Genomic DNA, 18,894 nt, shown 5'->3' on the forward strand with positions numbered 1-18,894 from the left:
CACTATGGTGTTGAATAAGTAGCTAGCTGTGTGTACACTCTTAGAAAAAAGGGTTCCAAAAGGGATCTTCGGCTGTCCACATAGGAGAGCCCTTTTTGGTTCCAGGAAGAACCCGATTTTGTTCCAGGTAGAACTCTTTTGGGCTCCATGTAGAACCCTCTGTGGAAAGGGTTCTAAATGGAACCAAAAATTGTTCTTCAAAGGGTTATCCTGTGGGGACAGCTGAAGAACCCTTTAAGGTTTTTTCTAAAAGTGTAGTCAGCCCCTAGTAAGTCTCTCTTTCCAGCTGTGTCCTGTCTTCCATGCAGGAGGACCAGTTGAACTACTCCAGGGTGGTGCGTCAGTTCCACTACACGGTGTGGCCTGACCACGGCGTCCCAGAGACCACCCAGTCACTCATCCAGTTTGTCAGGACTGTCAGGGACTACATCAACAGGACCTCCGGGTCTGGGGCTACCGTGGCTCACTGCAGGTGGGTCCCCAACTCCCTAGGTCCCCCATTCAACACAAAACAACACTCTAGGATACATTGAGATATAGTGTATTGTCTTCCCTGAAGAAACGGTTATAGCTACAGCATGCAGTAATGACCAGGGTTGAGGTCAGTTCAATTTCAGTTCAAAAGAAATTGACTGAAATTATGTAGTCAAATTATATTTACCCTCTCCGTTTGGGTAGTGTGACTAAATTTTATCTGGCCTCCGACCCTCTCTCTCTTTCTTTCTCTCTCTGTCTCCCTCTCCTCCCTATGACAGTGCTGGCGTGGGCCGCACAGGCACCTTCATATCCCTGGACAGAGTGCTGCAGCAGCTGGACACCAAGGACACAGTGGACATCTACGGAGCTGTCTTCGACCTGCGTCTCCACCGCTCACACATGGTTCAGACTGAGGTGAGACTGTCTGTTGGGGTCCACTGGCTGTGTGTGTGTGTGAACCCCAGAACCCATGTTATGTAATAATATATTCTGTAATAACAGTTATATTTCTGGATGTGGTCATTTTCTTTCCAGTGCCAGTATGCTTACCTGCACCAGTGTGTGAGGGACGTCCTCCGAGCCAGGAAGCTTCGCAGTGAGCAGGAGAACCCCCTCTACCCCATCTATGAGAATGTGAACCCTGACCCCCAACGAGGTAAGCCCTCACATTCCTTAGAACTCTCTATATTGTAGTTTATAATTGGAAGACATCACAGATGATCTATTCTTTCAAATATTAGCCTGGTACATGGTCCAGTCTGTTTGTGCTTAGCCAACTCCTGTCTGTGTTAGTAATATAATATACTCCATATAGCAAATGCTTTTATCCAAAGCGACATACAGTTATGCTTGCATACATTGTATGTATGGGTGGTCCCGGGAATCAAACCCACTATCCTAGTGTAGCAAATGTGTATGACATGGCAAAGATAGTAGAGATGGCTACAACACATACAGTGTATAAGACCAGGTTACTTAATAAGCAACTCTTTCAAACACACAATGCAGCTATGGTAGCACATATCTATGAGGTTTGGTAGTTGGCTGTCATCACAAATTATATTTTTGTTTTGTTTTTTGCCTACAGATATGGTATATGCCAGTTATTAAAGATTGTAAGGACTACTGAAGGAGAGAAAAAAGAAAACAGTTTGTACTTTCACAAGTATAGCACTGCAGGGATACGTGGCAATTTTATTTTTCTACTATTTTTGTTGATTGTTCTTTTCAGATATTATGAAATATAGTAAAATGTATAGCTATTTAATTATATCAAATAATATGAAGTTTAACTGAATTGTATATACATGTCTTATATCTGTGTGTTTATGTATATGCTTTACATTTGCATTGTTGGCATTTGTACACAGTTTTTAATTTTTTTGTTGTTAAGCTATCATTTGCACATTATTATGTGGCACAGACCAAAAAACATTATACACTGAAAACTGTAAAAAATCTAATAATACATCAATCAAATTCATATAACAGTATTCACATATTCAATAAGTGTATAGGCTACTGTAACTTTCACAAGTCACCTTTCTGAAATGTTAGACAAAAATTATTTCTGTTTGAAGTTACACTTATTTTCATAAGCACTGAGGACATACATAAATATATGATATATGTATGTAGATGTATACATGTATTTGTAGATATTGTATAACTGTGATATATCGCTTGAATATAAAAAAGGATTATCATATGCGTTATGAAAGCACACTGTGTATGTTGTGTAAATCCACATTTGTGTGTAGCCTATGTAAAAATAAGAATGATGTATTTTATCATCATGTCATGGAACTACAAATCACACATCTGCAAATCCACAACCCTACATTGTCAACATGACTGTAATCATATGAGTGAATGATTGGATTCTGTGAATCGTTACACAAATTATAGTAATTACTGAATGCAGTTTTCCTATGTTGCAATCAATGTAAGCCTGTAATAATATCAAGATGAGGGAATTAATATATTCTTCAAGTGTTTCAATAAAATACTTACATAACTGAAAAATATATAATTGATATAATGTTTTATTCATATTATTAATGTATTCATTGTCAATATTGATGTATGCTGGAGTCATGACTTGGTGGTATGCCACCAAGAGTAACAAACCTCATCCCCGCGCGTGCGCAGTTCACCACATCGAAAATGATTGCCTCAAACTCTCGGAAGTTTAGCCAAGTTGCTGTGATGTAGCTGGCCAGCTAGCTAGCTACATATATAACGTTAGCTAAAAGACGGTGCGACTAAGGTAAAATAGCTTATTATATTGTTCCACTCTATATCGAGACATAAAGGATTATACATGGAATTACACCAATTTGCGTTCGAAAACAAGAATGGTAGCCACCTTTGGAAGAAGTTGTGATTGTTTTTTTTTGGCGCTTTAGCAACCCAGAGGAAGGATGGTGGTGTTGAGCTAACACAACAGGCTAACGCTAGCTTAATATGCTATAGCAGAGCTAGCTAGCTTGGTTCCGATCGTTTGTGTCTGAAACGTTTGGAAGAACTACCCCATCCATTTGCCAGGGACTCGTATGTATCCGTTAATGTATTAGCAAAGAGATGCATTTGATTCAGCTTAGTTTTTGACCAATTACTAATTAGCTAGCTAACGTTAGTTATCTTGGCTGGTAAAGTTAGGACATAACCACCGTCCTCACGAGTTCGGAGAGCTAGCTAACTAGTTAGCCAGAAAGCTACACATGAAGGTGCTACGCTAGTTTGTCCACACCACGTCTAACCAATAGATGAAGACACTATCGCTAAATTAACAATTCTATTAGTCATACCGTTTCATATCAATAAGGTAACTAAGTCAAAAATCTGTAATCAAATCTCATTTAAAAAAGCTTTGGCCCATGCTACTACAATGGAGTTAGCCACCGTAGCTAGCTAATGAGCTTTCCTAGCTAGCGAACGTTACATTTTTTTAAACTTGGAAGACACAAAGGCTAACTGGCTAGCTAACTCCAATTGTATCACACACTAGCTTGCTAGATCATCAGTTGTCAAATGTATTCGTCCAGCTAGCTACCTAACTTTGCTGACAGTAAACTAAATGTGTGCAGGGCAGGCCCACATTTTATGTTGGCATAGCAGGTAAAGCATCATGACTGCTCCTCCTCAGCCTCGGAGGAAAGAACCAGGGATACTGGTGGCTGGATCTAGGTAAGAAAGAAACCCTCTGTTAATAAAGAGTTTGTCACTTTGTCTCTTTCACATCAATCACATGTAGCTAACTACAACTCCATGATGTTCATTCACTCACTGACACTGTATTGGCTCTAATGGTTTCACATTCCTTATCCCCCAGACATCAGATGGTGCTCTGAAGAAGCCATGGGAAGCTGCTTGAGCTGTCCAGAGAAGGAGTCAATCCCAGATAATCATCAAACCAAATTTAAGGTTGGTCTCTTTATCTGTTACAACAATCCTACTTCAATGGTGGGCCATTGCCGAGCTAAGTCAACCCAAATTCTAGGTATGACAGATTTCGCAACATGTAAAAAACAATCTGTGGACTTCCCACCTGAATTAATGGGAAATATTGTTTTCACAATGAATACCATCTTCAGTGCATTGCAGTGTAGACATGTTTGTGTTGACTGACACAGAGTGTTTTCTAAAGTTATTGTTCTGTTGCCAGGTGATAAATGTGGATGATGATGGGAACGAGCTGGGCTCGGGCGTGATGGAGCTGACAGAGGCAGAGCTGGTCCTCCACACCCATCGCCGTGACGATGTTAGGTGGCCTTACATGTGCCTGCGTCGCTATGGCTACGACTCCAACCTCTTCTCATTCGAGAGCGGCCACCGCTGCAAGACGGGACCAGGTCAACTAATAGAGATTTCCATTCCACACAATTATTGTTTTAACTTATTTTCTTTGTTGATTCTTTATTTGTCACTCCAAAGCTAACTAACGTATGTGGTGCCTCAGCTGCCTGGGCAGGAGTATACATACAATGGTGTAATAATGTTGAAAATGTTATACACCGTGTTGTGGATCTAACATGAACCATGGTAAACATCAGAATACATTGAATCATATCTGCAACTAGGTCCATTAGGCCCCAACAACATCAGCTTTGTTGTTGATATATTGACTTGGACCTGTCATTGATTATGCTGCAATGCCAATGACACATATGTCTGTGTGGTTATTTTTGGACTCCATCCATGCTTTCAAAAGGATGAGGACTGGTGGTGAGAGAGAGGGAGGGGTGGGGGTTGTGACAGGGGGGTGGTTACTATGGGTTCCGGTAAGTCACACTCCTTGTGTTCCCACCTCATGCTGTGATGATGAATGACATAATACTGTGATTACCAGAAATATTAGTCAGAAATATAATCATTATGGCATCGTTGACTTAAGTATGGATTGGATGTCCATTTTACTGATTCTATTTCTGTGGTTACAGTATTGATGCCTGTGTCTGACTCTGTGTGGTGCTGTGAGAGGGAGTTTTTTTGTTTGTTTTGTTGCACAAGTAGAGCATAGCTGTGTGTTCTGTGTTTTCTCTTTGTGCATTATGCAGTGTTAGTTTGTCTATTGTTATGCTGTATTTATGGTAGTTCAAATCAAATTTTATTTGTCACACATACACATGGTTAGCAGATGTTAATGCGAGTGTAGCGAAATGCTTGTGCTTCTAGTAATTCCACAACTACTACCTAGTAAAGGGATAAAGAATGTGTTCCTTATTGATATTTTGCTATCTTTTCCTTGTCCTTTATCTCTACCACTCTGTTGCCTTCCCCTACCTAGTCCATTTAGATCAGTGATCACAAGGTAGACAAGGGCATAGGTTCGAAGACCCGATAAATGTACAAACCTTTTGTAAACATGAAGGTCTAAGCAGTGCTGATAGTGGTTGTGCGTCTCAATTGTCTGTATTGCGGTCGTGCGCCCATATGTGATTCCTGGGTTGTTTTTTGACTGCAATTTCACTGTTTTGACTGCAGTTTGACTGTGTTTTATTTGTTTCTTGTCTTTGCATTTGTTTGTGTATTTTTAGGGATCTTTGCCTTCAAGTGTGTGCGGGCAGAGGAGATCTTCAATATGCTGCAGGAGGTAATGCACAGCCACAGCATCAGTGTGGTGGAGGAGGCTGTGCTGGAGGCCAACCACCAGTCTGGTAAGACCTTATTCATCCTACAACTAGAACTGGCCCAATTATGAATACTTCTTCCCATACTTGCAATGACCTGAAATGCCCATTGCCATATATACAACACGGAAATATATATGATTTCCATGTTGCCGGACATTTGAGAAATGTACTGGACCTGCATTGGGTGCGTAACCTGATTAGGGTATCCCCCCCCACCCCAGTGCTCAGAATGACAGAAATCGCATTTAGAATAAGGTCATTCATATTAGCAGAACATGCAAGTCTAGGATGCAACAATGTGCGGTCCGGTCCTTCTTACCCAATTCTGATGTGCTCTTTGAACATGTTAGAATAACTGTCCACGTTTACTTTTCCTCAGCCATTTAAAACAAAACATTTTTTTTTACCTTTATTTAACTAGGCAAGTCAGTTAAGAACAAATTCTTATTTTCAATGACGGCCTAGGAAAAGTGGGTTCGTTCTGCCTTGTTCAGGGCAGAACGACAGATTTGTAACTTGTCAGCTGGGGGATTCGAACTTGCAACCTTCCAGTTACTAGTCCAACACTAACCACTAGGCTACCCTGCCGCCAATCACTAGAATATGTCAATCTACTATAGTTGAAAAGTTTAGGCTACGTACTCTTTTGTTTAGCTTGTCGAGAAAGAAATGGCCTGTTCCAAATAGTCTCTGGGACATTGTCCCCACTGACCCCCCCCAGTTCTTCCCTTCTCTATTTCTATCTAGCTCTGGGCTACTCTGTCCCCACCGTGCCCAATGGTGTCACCCGGATCCCTTCGGTGGGCGACACCCCCTCGCACCCCTCCACGCGCCACCCATCTGTGGCTAGCACCCGCCTGCCCTCGGTGGGAGAGGAGTCCTCACACCCCCTGCTAGTGGCTGATGATGCGGTGAGAGAGCAACTCAACACCAAACTATATATTTTTTCTGGATAAAAGGAGCTTAGGTGGAGGCCTACATTTACCTCCACTGTACTCACATCCTACCATACCCTTGTCTGTACATTATGCCCTGAATCTATTCTACCACGCCCAGAAATCTGCTCCTTTTATTCTCTGTTCCCAACGCATTAGATGACCAGTTCTTATAGCCTTTATATGTATCCTTATCCTCCTCTGTTCCTCTGGTGATGTAGAGGTTAACCCAGGCCCTGTAGACCCCAGTACCACACCTATTCCCCAGGCGCTATCATTTGTTGACTTCTGTAACTGTAAAAGCCTTGGTTTCATGCATGTTAACATCGGAAGCCTCCTCCCTAAGTTTGTTTTACTCACTGCTTTAGCACACTCCGCCAACCCTGATGTCCTAGTCGTGTCTGAATCCTTAGGAAGGCCACCAAATATCCTGAAATTTCCATCCCTAACTATAACATTTTCTGCCAGGATAGAACTGCCAAAGGGGGCGGGGTCGTAATCTACTGCAGAAATAGCCTGCAGAGTTCTGTCATGCTATCCAGGTCTGTGCCCAAACAGTTCAAGCTTCTACTTCTAAAAATCCACGTTTCCAGAAGTAAGTCTCTCACCGTTGCTGCTTGCTAAAGACCCCCCTCAGCCCCCAGTTGTGCCCTGGACACCATATGATTGCCCCCCATTTATCTTCAGAGTTCATACTGTTAGGTGACCTAAACTGGGATATGCTTAACACCCCGGCCGTCCTACACTCTAAGCTAGATGCGCTCAATCTCACACAAATTATCAATGAAACTACCAGGTACAACCCCAAATCCGTAAACACGGGCACCCTCATAGATATCATCCTGACCAACCTGCCCTCTAAATACACCTCTGCTGTCTTCAACCAGGATCTCAGCCTCATTGCCTGCGTCTGTAAATTGGCCTGGGTATCCTGGAAGGATATTGACCTCATCCCGTCAGTGGAGGATGCCTGGTTATTCTTTAAAAGTGCTTTCATCACCATCTTCAATAAGCATGCCCCGTTTAAAAAATAACTAAGAACAGATATAGCCCTTGGTTCACTCCAGACTGCCCTTGACCAGCACAAAAACATCCTGTGGCGTACTGCATTAGCATCGAATAGCCCCCGTGATATGCAACTTTTCAGGGACGTTAGGAACCAATATACACAGACAGTTAGGAAAGCAAAGGCTAACTTTTCAAAACAGAAATTAGCATCCTGCAGCACAAACTCCAAAATGTTCTGGGACACTGTAAAGTCCATGGAGAATAAGAGCACCTCCTCCCAGCTTCCCACTGCACTGAGGCTAGGAAGCAATGTCATCACCGATAAATCCACGATAATCGATCATTTCAATAAGCATTTTTCTAGGGCTGACCATGCTTTCCACCTGGCTACCCCTACCCCGGCCAACAGCAACTTGCACAAGCCCCCACCCGCTTTTCCTTCACCCAAATCCAGATAGCTGATGTTCTGAAAGAGCTGCAAAATGTGGACCCCTACAAATCATCTAGGCTAGACAGTCTGAACCCTCTCTTTCTAAAATTACTAGCCTGCTCAACCTCACTTTCGTATCGTCTGAGATCCCTAGCGATTGGAAAGCTGCCGCGGTCATCCCCCTCTTCAAAGGGGGAGAAACTCTAGACCCAAACTGTTATAGACCTACAGTTGAAGTCGAAAGTTTACATACACTTAACTTTGTGCATGACACAAGTAATTTTTCCAACAATTGTTTAGAGATTATTTCACTTATAATTCATAGTATCACAATTCCAGTGGGTCAGAAGTTTACATACACTAAGTTGACTGCCTTTAAACAGCTTGGAAAATTCCAGAAAATGATGTCATGGCTTTAGATGCTTCTGATAGGCGAATTGACATAATTTGAGTCAATTGGAGGTGTACTTGTTGATGTATTTCAAGGCCTACCTTCAAACTCAGTGCCTCTTTGCTTGACATCATGGGAAAATCAAAAGAAATCAGCCAAGACCTCAGAAAAACAAATTGTAGACCTCCACGAGTCTGGTTCATCCTTGAGAGTAATTTCCAAATTCCTGACGGTACCACGTTCATCTGTACAAACAATAGTAAGTATAAACACCATGGGACCACGCAGCCGCCATGCCGCTCAGGGAGGAGACACGTTCTGTCTCCTAGAGATGAACGTACTTTGGTGTGAAAAGTGCAAATTAATCCCAGAACAACAGCAAAGGCCCTTGTGAAGATGCTGGAGGAAACGGGTACATAACCTGAAAGGCCGCTCAGCAAGGTAGAAGCCACTGCTCCAAAACCGCCATAAAAAAGCAAGACTACGGTTTGCAACTGCACATGGGGACAAGGATTGTACTTCTTGGAGAAATTACCTCTGGTCTGATGAATTGTTTGGCCATAATGACCATCGTTATGTTTGGAGGAAAAGGGGGGAGGCTTGCAAGCCGAAGAACACCATCCCAACCGTGAAGAATGGGGGTGGCAGCATCATGTTGTGAGGGTGCTTTGCTGCAGGAGGGACTGGTGCACTTCACAAAATAGATGGCAACATGAGGGAGGAAAATGATGTGGGTATATTGAAGCAACATCTCAACACCTCAGTCAGGAAGTTAAAGCTTGGTCACAAATGGGTCTTCTAAATGGACAATGACCCCAAGCATACTTCCAAAGTTGTTGTAAAATGGCTTAAGGACAACCAAGTCAAGGTATTGGAGTGGCCATCACAAAGCCCTGACCTCAATCCTATAGAAAATGTGTGGGCAGAACTGAAAAAATGTGTGCGAGCAAGGAGGCCTACAAACCTGACTGTTACACCAGCTCTGTCAGGAGGAAAGGGCCAAAATTCACCCAAATTATTGTGGGAAGCTTGTGGAAGGCTACCTGAAACATTTGACCCAAGTTAATGCTACACTAAATTAGTTTTTAGTATGTAAACTTCTGACCCACTGGGAATGTGGTGAAAGAAATAAAAGCTGAAATAAATTTTTTGGGTACTATTATTCTTTTCACATTCTTAAAATAAGTGGTGATCCTAACTGGCCTAAGACAGGGAATTTTTACTGCAATTAAATGTCAGGAATTGTGAAAAACTGGGTTTAAATGTATTTGGCTAAGGTGTGTGTTAACTTCCGACTTCAACTGTATATCCATCCTGTCCTGCCTTTCTGAAGTCTTTGAAAGCCAAGTTAACAAAACAGATCACCGACCATTTCGAATCCCACCATACCTTCTCCGTTATGCAATCTGGTTTCCGAGCTGGTCATGGGTGCACCGCAGCTGCGCTCAAGATCCTAAATGATATAACCGCCATCGATAAAAGACGATACTGTGCAGCCGTATTCATCACCCTGGCCAAGGCTTTCGACTCTGTCAATCACCGCATTCTTATCGGCAGACTCAACAGCCTTGGTTTCTCAAATGACTGCCTCGCCTGGTTCACCAACTACTTCTCAGAGTTCAGTGTGTCAAATCGGAGGGCCTGTTGTCCAGACCTCTGGCAGTCTCTATGGGGGTGCTGCAGGGTTAAATTCTCGGGCCAACTATTTTCTCTGTGTATATGAATGATGTCGCTCTTGCTGCTGCTACCCTCGTAAAAATCCTACCGATCCTTGACTTCGGCGATGTCATTTACAAAATAGCCTCCAACACTCTACTCAGCTAATTGGATGTAGTCTATCACAGTGCCATCTGTTTTGTCACCAAAGCCCCATATACTACCCACCACTGCGACCTGTATGCTCTCGTTGACTGGCCCTCACTTCATATTCGTCGCCAAACCCACTGGCCGCAGGTCATCTATAAGTCTTTGCTAGGTTAAGCCCCACCTTATGTCAGCTCACTGGTCACCATAGCAACTCCCACGTGTAGCACGTGCTCCAGCAGGTTTATTTCACTGGTCATCCCCCAACTCCTACTTTGGCCTCCTTTCCTTCCAGTTCTCTGTTGCCAATGACTGGAACGAATTGCAAAAATCACTGAAGCTGGAGACTTATCTCCCTCACTAATAATTTAATAATCAGCTGTCAGAGCAGCTTACCAATCACTGCACCTGTACACCGCCCATCTGTAAATAGGACACCTAACTACCTCATCCCCATATTGTTATTTATTTTTGTTCTTTTGCACCCCATTATCTCCACTTGCACATCTATCATTCTAGCTATTCTATCATCTATCATTCTAGCCACTATGGCCTATTTATTGCCTTATTTCCCTAATCTTACTACATTTGCACACACTGTATATAGATTTTTCTATTGTGTAATTGACTGTACGTCTGTTTATTCCATGTGTAACTCTGTTGTTTTTGTCGCACTTTATCTTGGCCAGGTTGCAGTTGTAAATGAGAACTTGTTCTCAACTGGCTTACCTGGTTAAATAAAGGTTAAGTAAAAATATAAAAAAAATAATAATAATAATAATGAACCCGAACAACGTTGGGCCAATCTCAGCCGGGTGTGATAGTCTGGAGTCGATCCAGGGTCTGTAGTGACGCCTCTAGCATTGAGATACAGTGCCTTACACCGCTGCACCACTCAGGGGCCCCTTTTTATTCTCAAAGATATTGTAAAAAATATATAGGTTCATTATCTTTCTGCATACTTTATAACTGGATTTAGTCGTTGATTTATTATTTTTGTTACACTGTTTGGACTTAAGCGACCTGAAATAACACTTAGGCAGCCAGCACAAAAAATGTAATGGCAGAGAACTCCCTTCAAACACATAAACATCTGAGGGAATAGAATAAGGCCAGCACACTGAAATACTCCAGCCCTTATAGCTTTATATACTGAGTGTACAAAACATTAGGAACATCTTCCTTATATTGTGTTGCACCCCCTTTTGCCCTCACAACAGCCTCAATTCATCTGGGCATGGACTCTACATGGTGTCAAGTGTTCCACAGAGATGCTGGCCCATGTTGACACCAATGCTTCCCAAAGTTGTGTCAGGTTGGTTGGATGTCCTTAGGGTGGTGGACCATTCTTGATACACATGGCAAACTGTTGAGCGTGAAAAACCCCATCTGTGTTGAAGTTCTTGACACACTCAAACCGATGCGCTTGACACCTACTACCATACCCCGTTCAAAGGCACTTAAATCTTTTATCTGGCCTATTCCCCTCTGAATGGCATACACACAGTCCATGTCTCAAGTCTTACAAATCCGTCTTTAACCTGTCTCCTCCCCTTCGTCTACACTGATTGAAGTGGATTTAACAAGTGACATCACTAAGGGATCACCTGGATTCCCCTGGTCAGTCTGTCATGGAAAGAACTGATGTTCCTAATGTTTTGTGCACAGTGTAGATGAAACAAGACCTCTCAATAGAAATGTTTGAGTTGTTTGGCAGAGCACATTTTGAGGTCTCCAAGACCAGGGGTTCTCAAACCTTTTGTGTCTGGGGATACCTTTTTGTGAAAGAAAATTCAACAGGGACCCTCTCAAAATCAAAACACAACTTGTGTTCGATAAAAATGGCATATAAGGAGTTTTACTATGACTCCGGCAGTGCATGGCTGGACGAACCAAGGCTCGGGCCATGGGAAGGAACATTTCAAAGGCCTGCGCCAGAGCATTAAAAAAAACTGTTTTCAAGCTAATTTCCTGCGTTCTATACATTTTGTCATGGGGCAAAGACATTTTTTGTTGTTGCAGATTTAAAGCTGCTATCTTAAAATTTGACACATTTTACCATGACGGAGAATATTTAGCAGTTTTAAAGTTTAAACTACAGTGCATTTCTTTTTTTTTGGGGGGGGGGGGGGGGATACAGTTGGATAATGTATAATTGGGGGAGTTACTATGGATACCAATATCCCTGTGAGCCTCCCAGGCCCATGTTGCTCAGGGTTAAGAACATACATTGTAGATGAATAATATGACCAGGATCCAACTTTTTTTCTCTCACTGGGATATCTACTGTCCCAGACAGGGTTTAGTTTTTAAATGCAGGGCCTCTCTATATTAATCTATTAATAGGCTAGATTTGGTTATAATGACTCAGTGCATTCGGAAAGTATGTTTCTACAACCTGATTGGAATCCACCTGTGGGAAATTCAATCTATTGGACATGATTTGGAAAGGCACACACTTGTCTATATAAGGTCCCACAGTTGACAGTGCATGTCAGAGCAAAAACTGATCTATGAGGTCAAAGGAATTGTCTGTAGAGCTCCGAAACAGGATTGTATCGAGGCACAGACCAGGGGAAGGGTACCAAAATAATTCTGCCGCATTGAAGGTCCCCAAGAACACAGGGGCCCCTATCATTTTTAAATGGAAGATGTTTGGAATGTCCGAAATAATCTTCCTAGAGCTGGCCCCCCTGCCAAACTGAGCAATTGTGGGAGAAGGGCCTTTGTCAGGGAGGTGACCAAGAACCCGATGGTCACTGACAGAGCTTCAGAGTTCCTCTGTGGAAATGGGAGAACCTTCCAGAAGAACAACCATCTCTGCAGCACTCCACCAATCAGGCCTTTATGGTAAAGTGGCCAGACGGAAGCCACTCCTCAGTAAAAGGCACGTGACAGCCCACTTGGAGATTCTCTGGTCTGATGAATCGAAGATTGAACTCTTTGGCCTGAATGCCAAGCGTCATGTCTAGAGGAAACCTGGCACCATCCCTAACGGTGAAGCATGGTGGTGGCAGCATCATGCTATGGAGATCTTTTTTAGAGGCAGGGACCGAGCAAAGTACAGACACAGCTTGAGAGGATCTGCAGAGAAGAATGGGAGAAACTCTCCAAATACAGGTGTGCCAAGCCTGTAGTGTCATACCCAAGAAGACTCGAGGCTGTAATCACTGACAAAGTACTGAGTAAAGTGTCTGAATACTAATGTAAATGTGATATAATTATTTGTATTTTTTTAAATATATTTGCATACATTTTGAAAAACATTTTGTTTTTGTAAAAAAAAAATATATTTTACAATAAGTCTGTAATGTAACAAAATATGGAAAAGGTTAAGGGGTCTAAATACTTCCCAAATGCGCTGGATGTGAAAATGGCGCGTTTCTGTTTCCTAGTAAAAAATAGAGTATAAGTGTTTCCAATGACAAACCAATTAGTAGGACATTTTTACTCATAATTGGTTCAAATCACACGATGCACACGGATGTCATTGGAAACACTTATCTTCCTCTATCTAACATAGAAACACACTATTTGCACATATGTTGCTGTTGGGGTGGTGCTGGAGATGATGAATATGAAATTCCCATTAAGCTGTTCTGCTTTCCAAACAAGATATGGACCTTGCTACAGTAGGCTAGCCAAGACAAATGCTAGGTGTCTTTGTAGCTTTCTTTTGGCAGACTATCAACAGTAGCCACTACTGAAGGTTTACTTCTATAAATCACTTTCCCTAAAATAATATCAGTAGGTAGATTGATGGGTGATTATTTTTGTTCTGGACAGCTCGCGTGTGCTGTGTCAAGGAATCCAACTCATGTACTGTTTGAGTGCTTGAGAAGTTGTGACTCGTGGGAGCGTGGTGGTGCGTCAATGAATGGCCAATCATATTGTTAAAATACAAATAGCATGACTTTTCCGTGTGTAGTCTAGTCTTCAATGGTGGACTGCGACAGAGCAGGTAAATGTGGAACTGGAATGTTACTGGTTATTGTTTTTACTGGCCCCGGCCATAATGTTGGACTCTGATTACATTGTGTTGTATTACACCCACTAAACTTATTCCATGGATCCCTTGGCCTAACTAATGTTTATTTAAATTGAGAACCCTGTCCTAGACTAAAGAGAACATCCACTGTGACATTGATTGGTAATATGTAAAAGCTGCCGAGTTGGTGTGATGACGATGTTATATTAACCCAGTCTCCTGATCCGTCTACAGATCCACACCTATGTGAACACCACAGGTCTGCTGGATGACCAGCCTAGCCCTCTGACTGTTCCAGCCCCCCTGGACAGCCCCGACTCAGGCCAGTCCCAGTGTTCCCCTACACCCCCCCCTCCACGGGTAGCCAGACCAGAGCCTCTGCCCCCCATGCCCCAGCTCCAGGAAGAGCCCCAGGTACTGCTCGAGCCCCTGGGGGTGCGCTTCGTGCTGGGACCCACCCCTGTGCAGAAGAAGATGGCCAAGGGGAAGCAGTCTACTGGGGGTGGAGATGGAGAGGAGGCAGAGGAGGACCCAGAGTCCCCGGATCTCGGAGAGGGGGAGACTAACAGCCACACCGACACACACTGTGCCACAGAGGCCCCAGCCCTACTGGAGGGCCAGTCTCAGCCGCCCCACACACACTCCAACGGCACCTCTGTCGGGGTTACTGCCCCAATAACAGCCCCCCGCCCCCACCGCACGCCCCCCGACACCCTGCAGAATGCCAACAACTCAGCCCAGCGACGCACGGCCCTCTTGGACTATGAGAACCTCCCGGCTCTGCCGCCCGTCTGGGAGACCCGCAAGCCCAGCAACGAGGAGGTGGAGAACAATGGAGGTGGCCAGGGGGGGCTGAAGACGCCATCCCTCAACGGCTACAACCACCACCACTCCTACTCCCACCCCCTGTCAGCCTACCCCTCTCTTTCGGCCATGGAACCCTCCCACAACTACGTCAACACAGAGAATGTGACGGCTCCTCTCAGCGCCCGCTGTGCCCCCGACATGGTACGCCGCCGCACCGACGGACCCACCATCTTCAACTTTGACTTCCGCCGGCCATTGGGGCTGCTGTGTCAGGAGCCTCCCAAGACGCTCAACTACATCGAGGTGGAGATGGAATCTACCACCACCTCTTCATCTGCAGCTGCCAAGGGTGCCTCCTCGGACACCAGCAATCCCCACACACCCCGCACCCCCACCTCGCCGCTGCCACCTACCACCCCCACGCGCCGCACCGAGCTCTACGCCTTCATTGACATCGAGCGCACCGCCGCCATGTCAAGCCTGCAGAGGGCTCGGCCGCGCGACGACGGAACGTCGAGGAAAACACGGCACAATAGCACGGAGCTGCCCACCAAAAGCACTGTCTGACTGAACAGATCCTCCTGGCACCTTTTTCTACTATGAACCCCTTTAGAAAAAAAATGTGAAGGCAGTCTACACGGGGGACTTTCTTAATAAACACAGGCCATGGAGACATTGTAAATGTATTCAAAAAGACTCCAGAAATAGGTCTTAAATGAGATTTAAACAGACTTTCTGTTGTGTGTGGTTGGTTACCAAAGTAGGTACTTACTTGCAATATACCAATTTATTCCTATGGTAATATAATACCTCTTCTCCTTCACTCATTCTACAGTGCATTTGGGTTGTTTATTATGTTAATAAGACTGGACTGCATTCCTCCCCCCCCCCCCCCTCTCTGGTACAAATCAGAATTATTGAACAAAGCATTCCATTTAGACATTTTGAATGATTTGATTCACTACATGCATTGCTGCTGTAATTTCAGTATCTGAGGATTACATGGTACACTACATGTTTCTGACTGTACACTAGATCCTGGAACAATAAATGTCTGTTCTGTTTTTATGTATTCAACCCATCAGTTGCCCCCCCCCCCCCCCCAACTCTAGTCCTAGATGACCTAGCACTGATTCTAGTACTAAACTAGATATGAATATACGGCATGTTTCTCTGTCTAGGCATTGCTGACGTATGCCAGATCTTATAATGCCCGGATAGGTATTTTATGTATTGGTAAAACACACAGGTTCTAACAATCTGGTGCACGACGGCACGCCACCATTGGCTGATGCACGCAGCGTCGGAGCGGGGAACGCAACCCAAGTTTTGATGCAGTTTTGAGACTTGGTATTGGGTATGAGTCGATGTGTAAATGACAGGATGTGTTTCGATATCCCTCTTGTTAATTCTATTTCAACAAATAAGATTATGCCATCTGATATCTGTGCAGTTCTAATTTGGCTGTCAGCCCTTCAATTTATAATATTCTTTAGCGACAAGGTTCTTTTTGTGGGTATTTATAGTGGAGCTGTCCCATCACAAAAAAAAATTGAGCCAGTCAACTCACTAGCCAACTGATTGTTCAAGATGTCACCAATAGTGAAGGAGCTAGGCACAACAGGGTGCCTTTAAAAAAAAATGTTTTTTTACAATATGACGTTTAGGGCTCTGTTCGATATGTATCGCGGAAGTTCGACGTTAGTGTGGTGGAAACTTCAAAGCAATGTTTCTGCATTTAACGTCAACGCTGCATATGTCTGCTCAATTGGAAATGACCGTTACATTGCTATTTGTAACACTTCAGCAAGCCTTTAAGAGCTACTGCCCCTAAAAACCAACTAATCGATTTGAAAACGACCAGAAACATGTATTAGTGTCAAAATAGTAACTGGGATCATTTTTGACAAAGTCAGTCCCCTTTAAAAGGGAGTTTGGGACACCACCGGACCGCTCATTATTATCTTTTGCGCGGGTGTAGGTGAACAAGCAGCTGACCCGCACCACTAGTTTGAGTCCCCTGAGAAGGAAGCTATCATGCGGAATATGTGGTTAGAGTTCGTTGGTCCCCAGTGGTGGTGAGGACTATATACATGTAGCTAGACCATAGACTGATGGTCATTATTGCTAACTAGCTGACGAACGTTATTCTGCCTCAATACCACTCCGATTTGGCTTGGAAACACAAACGTTTCAAAAGAAGGCAAATCATTAGTAGGACACCCTTTTTGTCGTGATTGTGATGTTGCCAGATTGACTTTAGATGCATTATAACTTTACCCAGTTTACTAAAATTGAGGGGACCGCCATATTTGAGCTATTTATTTATTTTGCTAGCAACAGTAACGTCAATGGCAACTTCTCGAAAGTAAATTTGACATATGGCAAAGTTGTTTCATACTAATTATTTAGCAGTGTCATCGTATTTCCATGCCACTATTACATTATCCTCCGAGGTGCAATCCATGTCTTGGGCACAAATAAATATTGAATGCAGCTGGTCGTACTAGCTAACTAATGTATGACCACAACAGTGTACTAACTAGCAACAAACTCCAACATGTCACAGTTGGTTGCATAGTATAACTGCGCCACCGGCCTGAATCCAAGCCAATCTGGAGCCAATCAGTCTACCATCCAAATTAGATTACGTTATTTCTCGAGCTATGTTTATAATTGAGGGTTGGTGGATTACGTAAAGGGACATTTCCATTCCCTATATAACACAAGACACTGCGATAACATTCACCCCCCACTGCCTCACCTCATGTAGTCAATTCTCTAATCAGACACTGGGGGTACCAACCATACTCTGGAAATCTTATTTTTACATTGCCAAAACCTCATCATCCCTCAATAACTTCAAGCGAAGACTGGGTCAGCCTGCTGAACCAAACTACTCAGTAATCTCCTTCATATAGCCCAACTCACACACACATTTAAACAAAACATATGTTTATTTTGTGATTGTTTCAGGTCATTTGTACATTTGATTAGTGTGTTTTAACTAACCTTTTATTTTTGTATCTAGTTTTTTTGTGGTGAGGTGTTTATTTCAGCTCTTCTAAAACCTGCACACGGTTTATTTTTTAAATATCTGTATTGTTTATCAGTTTTCTTTGATGCAAATCAATTCAACCTTAAACTAAATGATAATTATTGACCCAGTTTTTATTTAAGACAAAGTGCACAGTTGAGTGCGAAACTGATCCCCTGGTTATGAACAGATGCTGGGACCTACCAGAAGGAGAAAAGCTAGGTGTCATAAAATGTCCAGCAATGTGATTGCAATGGTTTAGTGACCGCCAAAAACAATTTCCTTCACTGTTCACTTGCTATTTTCAAAGGTTGTCAGCTACGACCTCAGAATACCTCACAAGTACCCTTGTGACACCTCCGGTGTCACCCTCGACTCCAATGAAAAGGACACGCCATCAGATTGGTTCGTCAACAACAGGTAAATGTATTATGTGAAAAGTTGCATTAGTAAATACCCGGCTTGATAAGAGTAGGTTAATTACCCAGCCAAGCAGATACTAGTAGTAATTGTGAAGTGCAGTCTTGACTTGTTCAAACCTCAACATTTTTTATTTAACCTTAATTAGGCAAGTCAGTTGAGAACAAATTCTTATTTACAATGATGGTCAAACTCTAACGACGCTGGGCCAATTGTGCGCGACCCTATGGTACTTCCGGTTATGATACAGCCTGGAATCAAACCAGGGTCTGTAGTGACTCCTCTAGCACTGAGGTGCAGTGCCTTGGGAGGCCATAGTACCGGTTTGTGTCATATTAGCTATCCAACCTGCCATTTGTAATAGAATAGTGACTGTGTGTATGTGTGGCACCAGTACATGGACACTTGCAAGATGAAGTCCATTCTGGATACTGACCTGGCATTCTGCATGAACATTTTACTA

At 43.3% G+C, this 18,894-nt stretch overlaps 2 protein-coding genes across 6 annotated transcripts in view; both read left to right on the plus strand.

Annotated features, from left to right (window-relative positions):
• LOC109867783 (receptor-type tyrosine-protein phosphatase beta) overlaps positions 1-2,504 on the plus strand; it is a 52,326-nt gene extending 49,822 nt beyond the window's left edge. For all 3 annotated transcript variants that reach the window (XM_031801718.1, XM_031801719.1, XM_020457069.2), the window contains 4 exons: positions 309-472; positions 756-891; positions 1,012-1,132; positions 1,565-2,504. In XM_031801718.1, coding sequence (XP_031657578.1) covers positions 309-472; positions 756-891; positions 1,012-1,132; positions 1,565-1,587 — 444 coding nt within the window. In that variant the 3' untranslated portion in view covers positions 1,588-2,504. The remainder of the gene's footprint in view (positions 1-308; positions 473-755; positions 892-1,011; positions 1,133-1,564) is intronic.
• A 111-nt stretch (positions 2,505-2,615) lies between these two features.
• LOC109867344 (fibroblast growth factor receptor substrate 2) lies at positions 2,616-16,042 on the plus strand. Of its 3 annotated transcripts, none has more exons than XM_031801721.1 (7): positions 2,616-2,746; positions 3,567-3,666; positions 3,812-3,903; positions 4,145-4,331; positions 4,691-5,636; positions 6,360-6,523; positions 14,402-16,042. In XM_031801721.1, the coding sequence occupies exons 5-7, from the start codon at positions 5,561-5,563 to the stop codon at positions 15,539-15,541; spliced, it is 1,380 nt and encodes a 459-aa protein (XP_031657581.1). In that variant the 5' UTR covers positions 2,616-2,746; positions 3,567-3,666; positions 3,812-3,903; positions 4,145-4,331; positions 4,691-5,560; the 3' UTR covers positions 15,542-16,042. The 3 variants fall into 3 exon arrangements, with proteins under 3 accessions (XP_031657581.1, XP_020312047.1, XP_020312046.1); XM_020456458.2 differs by having other exon boundaries at positions 5,517-5,636; XM_020456457.2 differs by having other exon boundaries at positions 2,744-3,304; positions 5,517-5,636.
• The last annotated feature ends 2,852 nt before the right edge of the window (positions 16,043-18,894 follow it).

Source organism: Oncorhynchus kisutch, linkage group LG22 (genome assembly GCF_002021735.2).
Source record: "Oncorhynchus kisutch isolate 150728-3 linkage group LG22, Okis_V2, whole genome shotgun sequence".
Lineage (NCBI taxonomy): Eukaryota > Metazoa > Chordata > Actinopteri > Salmoniformes > Salmonidae > Oncorhynchus > Oncorhynchus kisutch.

Excerpts from the sequence above, each read along its gene's own strand:
- LOC109867344 (XM_020456458.2), top strand. The coding sequence starts at position 3,838 with ATGGGAAGCTGCTTGAGCTGTCCAGAGAAGGAGTCAATCCCAGATAAT. Across the intron at positions 3,904-4,144 it reads ATCATCAAACCAAATTTAAG|GTGATAAATGTGGATGATGA; the intron begins GTTGGTCTCTTT and ends TTCTGTTGCCAG. Across the intron at positions 4,332-5,516 it reads CCGCTGCAAGACGGGACCAG|GGATCTTTGCCTTCAAGTGT; the intron begins GTCAACTAATAG and ends GTGTATTTTTAG.